The 14811-nt window shown below is 39.9% G+C and overlaps 2 protein-coding genes across 5 annotated transcripts in view; one reads left to right on the top strand and one right to left on the bottom strand.

Moving 5' to 3' along the window:
• The window catches only part of CMSS1 (cms1 ribosomal small subunit homolog), a 376852-nt gene that overhangs the window by 61788 nt on the left and 300253 nt on the right, over positions 1 to 14811 (bottom strand). The window contains exon 1 of one of the 4 annotated variants that reach the window (XM_027077624.2): positions 3880 to 4107. The exons of the other annotated variants lie outside the window; for them this stretch is intronic. Within the exon in view, the coding sequence (XP_026933425.1) occupies positions 3880 to 3931 (52 nt within the window). The 5' untranslated portion in view covers positions 3932 to 4107. Of the gene's footprint in view, positions 1 to 3879; positions 4108 to 14811 lie in introns of those variants that run through there. 4 annotated transcript variants of the gene reach the window in all.
• FILIP1L (filamin A interacting protein 1 like) overlaps positions 10146 to 14811 on the top strand; it is a 297991-nt gene continuing 293325 nt past the window's right edge. Inside the window, exon 1 of the mRNA XM_015065934.3 lies at positions 10146 to 10604. The gene's annotated coding sequence lies outside the window, so the exon portion shown is untranslated. The remainder of the gene's footprint in view (positions 10605 to 14811) is intronic.

The raw sequence follows: 14811 nt of genomic DNA, 5'->3' as shown, positions 1-14811 counted from the left end.
CCAGCAAAATGAGGCACCAGAGACCACAGAGCTCTTTAGCAAAGTGCAAAAGATGACTGAAGAAATTAACTGAGTTATGTTCTGTTCTGAGAAGGCCTGTGGTGAGACGGTAACAAAACTACTCCTTGTATGGGGAAGAGGAAGAAGGCAGGGCATGAACTATGTGGCTAGAATGACACTTGTAGGTATGTGCCTTTGGACTTCTGAAGATTTATCTACCAGATAAAGACATTTGAAGTGGCAACAGGAAGGTATGCCAATTACCAGATGGAGATGTTGGAAAAACAAGAGTGCCATGAACAGGAATGACTCTACAATACAGGAATACATTAGGACAACAGCTCTTATGAAAGGGGGTATCAAGCAGTGTCTGAAGGGTTGGTGATGGTGAGGAACAGAGTGGAGAGATGAGGCTGAAAGTTGGTATCCGGCAATGTGAGACACCTATACATCTAATCAATTTATAAATCACTGCCACCAATAATAAAAATAGCGGTAGCAGCTGCTGTCACCATATGTTGAGTGATTCTGCTCTGTGCAGGTACTACACCAAGAGTTTGATATCCATGACCTCACTGAGGACTGCTGTCCCCTTCCTTCCCACATGGATTCCAGGTGGCCCTTTGCCATTTGGAGACGTGTTTCCCCCTTCTGGGATGTCCTTGACACTCCAGCAAGCAAATGGCACCTGAATAACAACACTGGGTGGTGAAGACTGTGAGGACCAGGAGAGATCCATCTTATGACTAGTTTGCTGCAGGCCTTTGATCACAAGAGGTTGCTGAGAAGGTCAAGGTCACCAGCTGTGACTGTGGGCAATGGGAAGGCCTGAGCTCCCCAACCTCTTGCTTCTCCCATCGTTCTCATTTCTGCTCCCAGATCAACACATAGTTGAAAGAAAAGAAGGGAAAGACTGGTGCCTGTAGCTGAAGTGTGCAGTTTAATGGCCAGAAACCAGACTTGTCACATGTAATCAGATCATCATAGTGTTGGTGACAGAGTTAAGACAGTTGAAAAAACAGTTGCTATTCCAACTTCCAATTTTCAAGTTATTGTTGGGGCTGGAATTTCTCTCACCTCAAGAGTTTTATTTTGGAAAATCTCCAAAGCACATTTTTAGCCAAATCTGAGTAACTGAAACATGAAAGAAATAGTGATTTTTTTCAGCCACATTAAACTCTAACCAGATGCACTTTAAAAAAAGCTTTTTGCATGTACACAGCACCTTTTATTCTAGCAGAGAATCATTTTAGTCCTTCCTGAACTGTATCCACCATAGACTGAAAATACTGTTTAAGAGCCATGGTAACCTGCTGATACATACCATCTTCAGAGGGGAAGTAAAGGACCCCGTTGGCCTTCCTAATTCTCCCTCTCTATTCATACCACTGGGAGTCCAAGTCAAATCAATTTACCAAACATTTATTGAATCCTTTCTGTGTACCAGGAACAAAGCTCAAAAACAGTGATCAGACGGCATAAATTTCACGAACTTGCAAAGTGAAAATGACATCTAGGATTCCAACGAAACAGCATTAGGACCAGGACCCTACCTGAATGGCTCACCTCACTGTTTTGCTTTTGGCAAAAGACAGTGCTCCTGGCATCTTTTCTTTTACTAATCACTAGGTAAAGAAATGATCTGGGCGTTTAGAGGGAAAGCAGTGAAGAAAAAGTAATGACAAGTTGCCTACAGTCCATGAATTCCTTGGGATGATCCCGGAGCATCATCTGGCAGACGTCTGTCCCCCTGTAACCATTCTGTCCCCCCTGTAACCCTATCTTCACCAGGCAGTGTTTGTCCCTGTAACCATTCTGTCCCCCTGTAACCATATCTTCCTCAGGCAGTGTTTGTTCCCCAGAAACCACTCTCTCTCCACTTTCCACATGAGAGATAGAAAGATCTTTTAAAAATGTAGGTAGGATTATGTAAGCCTCCAGATTAAGAATCCACAGCAGCTTGCTTATATACTAATACCCACACTCCTTACCACAAACCACAAGCCTCCCTGCTGCCCCCCACCCCCCGCCCGACTAGGCCTCCACTTAACCCTATAGTCTCCCCCTGTTCTCCCTGGCCCACTATACCCCAGCCACACCGACATCCTGGGGTTCCTAGAACATACCCACTCCTTTCTCCCCTCAGAGCCTTTATGCCTATTGTTCTCATACCTGGATTACTTCTCCTGGTCTAGCTCCTTCCCATTGCTCAGGTCTCAGCTTAAATATCCCCTCATCAAAAGTCTCCTCTGACATATCAAGTAGGCCCTCACTCTCTCTTCATTCTCTGTCCCAATTTTCTCTTACTTTCTATCATAGCACTATCACAAGTTGTCATTATCTGATTTGTTAACTTCTCTTTATTTGATAAATAGACTTGATCAAATAAATTCAGTATATGATAAAAATTTTAAAAATCAATTTAAAATAAATAAATAAAAATAATACTTTATTTTTATTTTATAAATAGACCCATGGCCTTTAAATTCCAAGATGGCAGAAACCAATATTATTATTTATTTATTTATTTAACTTTATTGATTTTGAGAGAGAGAGAGAGAATGCAAGCACGAGCTGTTATGTGTGTGGGGGAGAGAGAGAGAGAGAGAGAGAAAGAGAGAGAGAATATCATAAGCAGGCTCCACATTGTCAGCATGGAGCCCGACGTGGCACTTAATCTTACAAACCATGAACTGAAATCCAGCACCGGTCACTTAACTGACTGAGCCACCCAGGCACCACAATATCTGCTTTTTAAATATCACTTTTAAAATAGCACTCAGGATACTGTTTGGACATAGACATACAATAAGTAACTGTTGAGGAAATGAATGAATACAATAGCAATTAGTAAATTTTTAAAAAAATGACATAACAGGGACATCTTTTCATTTTATTTTATGATTTTACTACCATAAATACTATCTTACTGTAAATCTTGGGTTTCTGTTGGAAGTTTTTCATTCATTTTAATGAGGACCACCCTGGCCGAACTTGAGAGGCCGAGAGAATGGAGAACTAACTTATGGCTACAATTAGAAAGCTTCAAAATGATTGTTTTAAAACACCAGGTTTGGCACACAATGCGTTTTGAATAGGGGGAAGATTAGCCTTTCTCATTTTAAGATATTTGTGGTTGAAAGCAGAGTTGCTATTATATATGTAGCATGGTGTTTCTTAAGCAAAATTACAAAAGAACCTTAAAATCAAGTACCAGAACACTGAGAATGAATAGCACAATGTATTCCTGCAAAACTATTGTTATAGCTGGTCCCAGTGGAACACCTTTGTCTCCCTGTCATTTGGCTGTGGCCTGAAATACCAAACCATGGAATTGTCTGGAAATTCAGAAGTACCTGAGTGCTAGTCCCCACTTCCCCAACTCTGCCCAGGGGTTAAAAGGGAAGATCTTGAGTCTTTAAGCTATGTCCTGCCTGTCCTCTGAGAACCAAGTCTGATAAGCTAGCAGGAGCCTGGGCACGCTAGAAAAAAGATGCCTAGAGATGCTCTCTGGAGGGCCCAGAGCGGCACTGGGTACTTGCCTACTGGATGAACAGCAGCCTTCCTTCCTTCAGTCACCTCCTGATCTGCTCAACCCTTAGGAACAGTTCCCCACCCCCCACCCCGCCCACCTGGTTTCCTCATATATTTTGACTTCTCTGCTAGGACTATAGCTCTGCTCAGCACCTAGTTTATTTGGATGGGGTTCAGTTTCCTTGCATAATTCTCATCTTTCCATGTCTTCTGCTCCCCATTCCACAACCCTGCTTGGGATCTGCCCCTCCCCCGCCCCCGCCCCCGCCCCTGCCCCCAGCAACTCACTTGGAATGATGTTGCAGCTACCTGTCCAGATTCTCCCTGCTGGGCTGAAACACCCTGTTGTAATATATGCCACTGGTCCCCGGCTGCAGCAGCCTCTCCTATTCCTCATTCCCTCCTCTAGGCTGGCCTCTGAGGTCCCAGCAGCTTCTTCAGTAAAAATGCATACAGGTGACACTCATGACCCCTTCAGGGCACAGGGATAACCTTGTTTAAACCCAGGGATTACTCTGGGGAAGCTGCTAGCGTAGAAGTTTCTCTTAAGCTTTCTGTCAAGTAGAGGGCACCAAGTGGTGTGAAATTTCAAGCTGGGTCACACAATTTTCATGAGTAAAACAAGCAGCTAAAATTAGATGAGCTCTAAGTTCCTTTTCAGGTGAAACAGTCCAGAGTCCCAGAAAAAGACTTCTGGTTCCAAATCCTGTGGATTTCCCACTGTACTTCCCTGTCTATAATTTTCTGCTAAAATGCCACCGGTGGCTCCTCACTGTCTACAGAGTAGTTTTAACATCTAGCATCAAAGGCCCTTAGGATTCTGGACCAAATAAAGATTCCACTTCACACAGTATGAAACTGGACACCACAACCCTGTCCTCCAGGCATGGGAGCGACTCATCACTGCTGAGCCCCTCGTGTGCTTTCCTGCTACTGCGCCTGTGCTCACATCATGTCCTCTCCCTAGAATGCCGTCCTTCTTACCCTTCCCCTGGGAGAAACCAGCTACTCCCCTGCCAATGTGTCCAGTTCAAATAGCCCCAGTACCTGCCTTCACCCTGTGCACCCTCCCTGACCTCCAGTTTAGGAAGACTCAGACAGCATTATCTTTAGCCCTCTGTTATAATGCTTAGCCCACTAAAATTAGGATTTTGACATATGCCTCTCCTACTAGACTATGAGTATCTGAAGGGCAGGGACAGGGCAACGATGTTATCTTTATGGTACCAAGGCCTGGCACAGTGCACAGCATGTTACGGCACTCAGGAAATACCTCTTGAAGTGAACTGGAAATTGTGCTTATGGACATGTACGCCTGTCCTTTAGGCTATCAGAGACACAGTAATGAAGGCAAAATTTGAGCTGAAAAATTAAACAAGTTGTCTGCTGATACAATATGTCTATAAGATGTGCAGTTAGTAAGGAAAACAAGACTAGGATGAAATGACATTTTTAAAGAAAAGAAGGGCTGAGAAGGGAGAAAAACTTCTAACTCATGTGTTTTTCTATTCACAAAGGATCTTTCTAGCCAAGGGGAAAACACTGTTCCAATTTGAGATGTCGCTGGAATTGTTTCTTCTCTCCTTTTCCTCTAGTTTTCAGAGAACCAGTACCCATTTGGAAAAGTAATATGGATGCAAAAGTGAAGAGAGCTATGCAGTGCTATACCTCAACAAGGCCATTGAGTGATGAGAGCCGTGCGAAGAGAAAAGCATTATATAATGACATGAAAACAGGACACTTGAGGAATGACTTAGAGCTAAAACAGCTGCCACCTGGTATTTGGCATTTGTAACGTATACGAAGAAAGAGCCCCTGGAAACTGAAGAGTACAAACAACTCTTTGCAACAACAAAATTCAGAACCCAAGAACATGTTTCCTTGTCTTTCTTTTTTGAAAGTTAACCTATTAGTATCATTTCCACTTTACAAAAATGTGAAACCCTGAAACACCGTATAATTCCAAAACACTGTCCACAGGTTGATTTCAAAGGAAGCGAGGAGTACCTTTCATTATACTAGGTTTTCCTAATCAGACTTGTTTACTTGAAGATACTTTACTACTGTTTGATTATCCAGACCTGTGATTTTTACATGTAAATCATTAATTCAATCCTTAGGGAACATGAAGGCGAGGATAATGTGTTGAAATTTACATCCATCAACTTTGCTGCTGGTAAAACGTCTATTAGGAAAAAGGTTTCAAATCCTGGAATTGAAAATAACTGATGGTTTTAATATGTGTGCTTTTATGATTTCTTTACCATTCAGCTCACTGAGATGCTGTTCTAAAGTTGCTTTATTTAGAGCTGCTTCTCTCCCTTGTCCACTTGGTCAAGGTGGGTGGTGATGTTTCCTCCATCCAATACATATTTATTGTGTATTGACTGCATCCTAGGGGTGGGGGCTACAACGCTGAAGGGGGCAGTCTGTATTCTAGGAACACCCAGCCTAGAATGGGAGAGACAAATACGTTGGCAATTATAATAACGTGGGTTGAGAGTAAGGTGCAGGTATGCCCTTGGGAGCACCATGGAAGAATATAATCCATTGGGACTTAGAACAGTGGGAAGGATGGGATCTGTTATCTGAGTCAAGAAAAATTGAAGCATGCCCAGGGAATACTGCCTCTGATATCCTGTGAGCCATCTCTGCTACGGAGAACCCCACATTTCTTTTACAATTCATAGAAACAAACAGAAAAAATGAATGAGCAAATTAGTTTAAACCTCACCATATTTTTGAGAACCAGTACTTTACATCTCTCTCAACACCTTGAAGACATCAGTAGTACTAACTGTTAGGAAGAGTCTAGCAAAAAGTATAGGGTTGGGGTTTGCTGGATCATTTTCAAGTCATCAGTTCACAGACTCACAGAATGTTAGTGCCACAACAGTACGAAGATCTCATCTTTGTCAGTGCCAAACCTTCACAGAGGAGTAAACCGAAGCTCAGAGTCCATGAAAAAAAAAATGACCACTGAAAGATTAGAAGTAATTTTTTCCTGCTGTTTCTCTTCTATATTTAGCTGGTAGGTCACCTGAGAAGAGTGGGAATATGACACCTTTAGAGGATACGTTCTGCTTATGTACACATGTACTCATAATTTCTTTACTTATCTGTTTGGACTGAGTCAGCCAAAAACTCTCCTCTGTTTCCTCTCTATGTAGATACCCATTTTCAGTGGACACTGTGACAGGAAAGCCACAGGAAGGGGACAGAGTGTCCGTCTTTGGGGATCAATTTTTGAAATTTACTTGACAGACTAGTATCAATTCCATGTCAACAGAGATGGAAATTACAGTAATTATATTTCAGGATATGAACAAGCAGAGACAATTGTGTTTGTGCTGGAATAGATGCCCAATGGACAGTGTGCAAATGGAATATTAAGAATTATTAAAACAACAAATAGCTATTATTTCATAAAGTTACTTATATTTCAAAGATCTATGCTGCCAATATAGATTTTAAGTGAGAAGTGTCCTTCTTTAACTCTTTCAAAGCTGATGGAACAGAAGGTGAAAAGTCTAATTTAGGCCCATTCTGGTATGTCAGAATCTCCTAAATATGACATATGAAAAAGGAAAGTGTGATAAATAATTATTTTTTCTGTATTCATAATATGATACTATAGCAATGATGTCTAATAGAGATATAATACAAACCATGTATGTAATGTTACATTTTCTAGTAGTCACATTTAAAAAGTAAAAAGAAATGGTAAAAATCATTTTTTAAATGTTTACTTATTTTTGAGAGAGAGAGAGAGACAGAGTGCAAGCTGAGAAGGGGCAGAGAGAGAGGGAGACACAGAATCTGAAGCAGGCTCCAGGCTCCCAGCTGTCAGCACAAACCCTGATGCGGGGCTTGAACTCGTGAATCGAGAGATCATGATTTGAGCCAAAGTCGGACACTTAACTGACCAAGCCACCCAGACGTCCCAGTAAAAATACATTCACAAGCACAAGGACTGTATCTGTCTTTAACAATGTGCCTGACACATAGTGAACACAAAAACAGCTAAATGAATTAATAATTGAACTCTTCCCTTAGCCATTATATACTTGTTTCCATGACATCTGCACACAAGAGAACATGATGATCTGCCATGAAAATAGATGCTACAAGGCATAGAAAGAGTATGGGATTCTTACATTCTTCCTTTTCCCTTTCTTTTTTATTAAAAAAATACTATTTCCCTTCCATTTCCTTGAGAGATTAGGGTTGACGAAGTTAAAAACACACAGGGGCAAGGAGCAACTAAGTAAATGGTTTGAGAATAATAGGAACCAGGCTATCCCCACTGTTGGGTAAGGGAGTTATAAACATGGGAAGAGCAAAAGCTAGAATAACCCCTATGTTGGAATGGGACTGGAGCTATCATTGTGATCTAGTATTTAATAGAGAGTGAGAGACAGAGAGAGAGGGGGGAAGAGGGAGAACCGAGAAACCATGAGCATACCTAGTCCAGTGAGTGCACCCAATGCCCAGATCTCGGTTTCTATATACCATTTTCCACTATGGACCCAGATCTCCTTGAAGATATGGTGAGTTCCAGGGCTGGGTAGAATAAATATAAGATGCATATGCTACATTTTTTTGTGCCTAAAAGCGAGGAAGTACTCAAAAAATGATGCGGACTTGTGAAAAGAACACAAGAGCCAGCTTGAAGGGTCTTCCACTGGCCAAATTGAGATCATCTTGGTATAGAGATAATGATATTAATGGATTATAACCCACTGAATAAAATAGAAATCTGTAAGTGCATATTGATATAAATGAACACAAAAATAGGGGGATACTTTGAGAATATATAAGTATATTACTCCTAACTAAACTTTCTACTTTAAGGAAGTTTAGTTAGGAGCAATATACTTACATATTCTCAAAGTATCTTCCCACAAAATACTTATTTTTTACAAACTGAAAAGGTGTAACTTCACAGTGGAGATATCTGGCAGATGCCACCTTCACCAAGTGGTGTGGGTCCTGGTATGGACAAACTCTGCTTATGTATCTCCTGATTTGATTATGAGAAGAATAGAGCATTGCTCCTGTGATATTCCTGCCCAAAAATGCACACATTCAGTCTTGTAATGAGAAAACATCACACACTCCTAAATTGAGGAACATTTTACAAAACATACTCTTCAAAATGTCACATGGCAAAACATAAAAGGAAAGATCAAAGAACTGCTCAAGACTGAAGGAGAAACATGACAACTAAATGCGATATATAATCCTATCCAAAAGAAAAAAAGAATTTTTTTTCCCTTATAAAGGATATTAATGAGACATTTGGTGAAAAGATGAAGGGAACTATAGATTAGAAAGTAATATTGTACATTGAAGGGAACTATGGATTAGAAAGTAATATCATTTTAGTGTTAGTTTACTGAATTTGACTGTTATAATGTGGTTATGTATAACAGTGTCCTCAAATCATGCTGCACACCCAAAACTAATATAATGTTACATGTCAATTACATCTCAATAAAAGAAAAAAAGAAAAGAGCACTTGTCTTTTAGGATAATTACACTAAAGTGTATGAATTGATTCAGAAACAATATACACACATAAGCACATGGAAGGGAGAGGAGGAGGGGGAGGGCCAAGGAAGGGGAAGAGGAAGACAGCAAATGTGGTAAAATGTTAAAAGCTGGGAAAACCTGGGTGAAAGTATACGTGAACTCCTTATTATTCTATTATCTTTTCTGTAAGTTTGAAGTTACTTGTATCTTAAAGATAAAGAGCATGGGTTATGGAGTGACTCAAATCCAATTCTGAGAGCCTGGGGAAGTTACTTAATTATTTTCAGCTTTGGTCTTTTCATTTGATCACCAATATAGGACTTGGAGGGATGTTGTGACGATTTAATGATGTGCAGATTGAGTATCTGGCCGGTGGTGGGCTTATCTGGTAGAGGACCTGATACCTAATGCGTGACGCAATACATACTTGCTAAACAAATGGACAAGCTCCTTCTTCCTGCCCCTCCTCCTTCAACAGGAACAAGCGATACCACTTACAGAAAATTAGATTCTGCAAATTTTAGCAATCTAAGGAATGAGATTTCTCTTAACAACCGAATATAAAACAAAGAACTTGATTAATAATAATAAATACCATCCTACACTAAGATGTTGCTCTGGAGCTTCCTCAGCACTTTGTACTCACATCTCATCTCATATGACACTGAATGGAACAGGCAGGCATTCAAGTTAAAGTTCAGCATTGCGTTAATAATAGCGAATCTCTACAGAGCCTTGGGTTACAACTGTCAAAGAAGAGGTCATGCCCTTGTTACTTAAATCCCCAAACAAGGCTTGCATCAGTTCACGGTTGCAGGGTACAGAATGAGGTGCAATTTAATGTCCATTTGGACATTTATTTCTAAGATGCTGGCACCGTTGATTGTCTGTGGTTCACACTGTATTTGGGGCAGTGACAAGGCAGAGAAAGGCACTCAGGTTGTCCTGGGAGGATTCTTCTCTCAGCCAAGATGTGCATGTGAATTTGGAATTACCCAAGAGGGTGTTTCAGAGCTGCCTGCCAAAGAGTGGTGTCTTCTAATCTCGAGAGCAGCTGCCGGGCACAGGCATGCAAACGCACACACATACACACAGACACACTCACAGAGCCTCTACCTGCCTCTACTTGTCTGATCTGGGCAGATGGCTCTTGGTTTTTGGGTCGCCTCATCCTGCAGCCCACTTCAGTTAGACCCTTTCTTCTGTGGAGACTGGCAAGCCGTGGGGTGAAGGATTCGGCAAAGTTGCCTGTCTTCAGAGTATGAAGGACGCTTTCCAGAGAGGAAAGAGGGTTATATTCAGTGTTTGGGCCCAGTCAGTATTGGGCTCTCCACTGCCTATCCTTTGCAGAACTGTCAGTGGCCTCTGGTTGCAAACTCTCCGTGGCTTTGAAGCCCACAAAACAAAAACTGAAAGAGTGTCCAAGAAGAAGAGAAGAAAACGTTGTTGGTCCCTGGATTCCACTGTTGGATTTTGGTGGGGATGAGAAGAGAGAACTGCTGGGCATAATCAAGCCAAGGTACATGCACATTAAGGTAAGTGTCTCTGTCGCTGCTCAGAAGAAGCTTTAGGGTGATGTTTCTGTATTAGCCAACATCCAGGAGCAGGGTCTTATGGATATTAAACAAGGGGATGTAGTAAATCTCAGGTATGATCAAGAGCTTATAACAGATGAGCAACTTTTAGGCTAATGTGTGTAAGAGCCACTTGCGAAATAGAGAAACTGTCTTGACAGTAGATAAGTTTTGCTAAATTGGTAGGGATGAGAGAAAACCAAAATGAAATTTTAAATTGCTATCCTCTAAGAGTAAGACATATGGTCAAAACTTTAAAAAAAATAGGTTTGGGAAAATGACTTTTCCCAAGCAGCTTGTTCTGGTAAGCTGCTGTGAATGATCAATATATAACTTCAAAATCATCACAATGTTATGAAAATGGAGAAGTACACTGGATTGGAGAGAAGGAATTCTCTTCATGGAAAAACAGAAGAAACCATCAACTTAACATGGCAACTAGATTGCATTCTTTTCTTTACTTTCGTTCACATTTTTTGGATGACTGTAAGAGAATAGAAGGATATTTTTGAGGTAAGGTTTTTAGAAGATTTGGGGGAAATACCTATCAATTCAAAGAATATCACTGGATATCTATGGGCACATCTCACTGTCAATGGGAAATGATGCTAGATTGCTGCCAAATGATGCCAGAGAAAGTTCTGCTCACTGTACTTGCTCTATGGGAATATGATTTATTCAATATTTAGGGTGACTACATAGTTTTGAATATAGGAGCTCCATTCAGCATAGATACATATTCATCTAAAATGATTATAATATAGTCAATTATTCCTTTTCTCTTAATGACAACTGATGATCACATGTCTTTTCAGTATCTATGCAACTCTTGGGAAGATTATAAGAAGTATAATACAAATATTGTTTGACAACACTTAACCATATTCCATCTGTGTATTAGGATTGTATAAAGTAGGACATAGAGTGGCATGCTACTGGAGAGAATTCTTTCAATTTATGGCAGTGTTCCTCCAGCTATAATTAAAAATGCTTTCCCTATGATGACACCAATATATCAATCTTCTGTCCCTTAAAAACAAATATTCCAAGTAAATATATCTCTACCATTATCAGTTAACATTATTATGAAATTCCCATTAGGCTTAGTTAAAAATAAGGATAAACACTTTAAGAGCTCTTTGCTATTGAATATTTCTAAAGACAGCAATAATTTTCATGGGCTATTCCCATTTCTTTAAAACAAATATGTAGGGCACTTAAGACATGTCACTCTGATGAGAATTTTCCAAATGATTTCCCAAAAGAATGTAGGGTTTGGGTTCTTATGATAACCAACACAAAATTATGCTATAAAAGTTCTGGGGCAAAGACAACTACTCTTATTAGCAAAGTTATACAATTTTTTAATTGTCTAGCTTCTGTTCATGTGTCATTATCTTTTTTGCTTAAACTGTTATTGAATCAAAGAATTTGTTACCTAAGAATTGGTCTTAGGTGGCATTGTCACTGGAGATGGAAATACTTCACTGTGTTTTCAAACTGATGGTGCATTTGATAGAGCACTATTGTAGGAAACTGATACTGCAACTTGTCAAGAGTTGGGAAAGATGAGAAAAAAACAACAGTAAAGGGCCTTGTGTGCTTTTCTTCAGAACAGAGTCCATATTATTGTCTTAACCTAAAGCAAAATTTTCATTATCACTGAAATATATGCCTCACCTCTCCAATATGTTGTATTAAAAAACATTTAAAGAAATGTTAGTTCCTTTTATTTTCCTTAGAACAGAACTAGTGACCATCAGCATTAAATAACCATTCATGATGAGCACAGAACACTATTTGTTTCATTATAATTAGGGGAAACATTTTCATAGTAAAGGGCTTAATTTGCTCATTTGTTCATTCAGCAAATATTTTAGAGTGCCTTATAGGCACTTATAGCAAATATTTTAGAGTCCCTCATAGGTCTTACTACGTGCCTACTATGGGCTGGGTTACTGGGGATACAGCAGTGAATAAGGCAAATACGGCTTTTATAATAAAGTGCTGAGTATAGGGATCTTCACAGAGGGGCTGATTACTAGTGATCTGAACCTGCATACAATGCATGCTTTTTTACCATGGTAAGTATTTTATCCTTCATTTCTGATTAAAAGTTAAGGACCAGAAAACTTCTTCCCTACTTTAAAAAGAGTTATTTAGTGTCTGCAAGGTATGGAGGCAATTCCAGAGACCAACTTAACATCAATCAAATAACCAGGTTCATATATACATTTTAGTAGAAATACTTGAGCCTTCTTTGAAGGATGTTGACATTTCTGTTGAAGCTACAGATGTTAAACATAAAAGGCTCACATATTGATAGTGTTTGCTCCTTCAGAATTGGGTCAGACAGGAAGTCTCTAAGGAAGACATCAGAACAAAATCTGCATTATAGCCTCATAGCTATCTGGGGTTCAAATCTGACAGAAGATCAAGATATTTCTGTCTACTCTGACAAAGACAGTACATCACTGGAAGCTACATATGAAAGAACAACAGTACCATTTTTCTCACCCTGAGGAGACTTTTTATGATAGCCTTAATCATAACAACATCATTTTAGCCCTCCAGGTGTTTTACATTGTTAACATAATTCAAGTATCAGTCACTCACTTGATCCTATAGTGGCCCTGTGCGATAGAAAAGGCAGGTATTATCCCCTATTCAGCAGATGGAAAAACCAGGTTTTAGACATCTAAGGGACTAGCTCAGCTAATTTTCTCTCTAATGCACAGTCTCATTAAGTAATTTCTCAAATGAAAGAATAGAAAAAGTCTGAGTTTTCCGGGGAGCCTGAGTGGCTCAGTTGGTTGAGCATATGGCTCTTGATCTCAGCTCAGGTCACGATCTCACCATTCGTTGAGTTCGAGCCCTGTGTCGGGATTCTCTCTTTCTCTGCTCCTCCTCCACTTGCACACTTTCTTTCTCTCTCAATAAGTAAACATTTAAAAAAATAAATAAAATAATAAAAGAAAAAGTCTGAGTTTTCAACATGAGAAGTCATAGCTGCAACCAATACTGTTTAAAGGTGATAGCGGCCAACTGGCCTATGCTGACAGAGGAGAGCTTCAGGCCTTCCCCAACCCTATCCTCTTCCTGCCTTCATCTCCCTTCTAGGTACTCACCCCACAGTTCTCTCCTCTGGCTCTTGAAAAATCAGTTTAGTTGCTAAAAGAACTATAAGCCACTGCTTTCTTCTTTTTAGTACAGGAAGAGTATAGTATATCAGTATATTCACCTACATGTGAATGCAAATGGAATTTTAAACTGCTGGTTAATGCCACCACCAGCCTGGCAACATAAAACACTGTGTCATCAGATCATACCAATTATCCGCCAATCCAGATCCTACTTTTGGTAGAAGCATAAGTGGGCCCTTGAGAGAAGCAGTTCATCATGAGGAAGAGAGAACAGCACAGGAAAAAAAATTCTCTATGTGGAAAAACAGTAAACATGGTTAACTGAGAGTTATAGCAAGATAAGTGGAGCTGAAAAGAACAGTCTTAAGTCAATGAAGACTATCTTTCTGATGAATTTTGAGAAAGCTCACAGATCTGCTGATAACTAAGCTACTGAAGGTAGCAGTGTGTAATATACCACACGTAACTATTACTGTTACCAGCTATGACTGATTAAATACACAAGACTTCTTTTCTTTCTTAAAATTTTCCTCAAATTTATTATATACCTATTTAAGGTTTTTGGAAACTTTTAACTATTTTCCTGTCATGTTAGTGGCTTGGAATGAATGTCACTGGTCTTCGTGATGGATCTAGGGACAACCCCTTGACTAGGAAAGTAGAATTCAGGGGATGATAGCAGTGTGGATAAAGCAGAGGCTGATTCTGTGCTTCTCCTTAGAGCTGTTGCTCCTGGGCCTGAAACAGAAAGACACAGGGCAGCTGCCTCTGAGCCATGGTATTAAGCTGCCAGGTTGTAAGTAGGGACACCAACATCTTGGTTTTCAGCTGCTCTGAACATCTTCACATGAAGCTATTTTAAGAACTGTTTGCATTTGATCAGGGAGCATGTGGGGTTAAGCCTTGAGTTTTCCATTTCAGTTTTAGATCCTAAGCAGGTGCAGTTTGTAGTTCAGAATTTAAAATCTTATTATTGTATTTTCCCCCAGCTAATTCAAAAATGGCTTTTTTTGGAGGACAAAAGC

The sequence above is a fragment of the Acinonyx jubatus genome, chromosome C2, assembly GCF_027475565.1.
Source record: "Acinonyx jubatus isolate Ajub_Pintada_27869175 chromosome C2, VMU_Ajub_asm_v1.0, whole genome shotgun sequence".
NCBI lineage: Eukaryota > Metazoa > Chordata > Mammalia > Carnivora > Felidae > Acinonyx > Acinonyx jubatus.
This window is presented reverse-complemented; position numbering and strand designations above follow the sequence as displayed.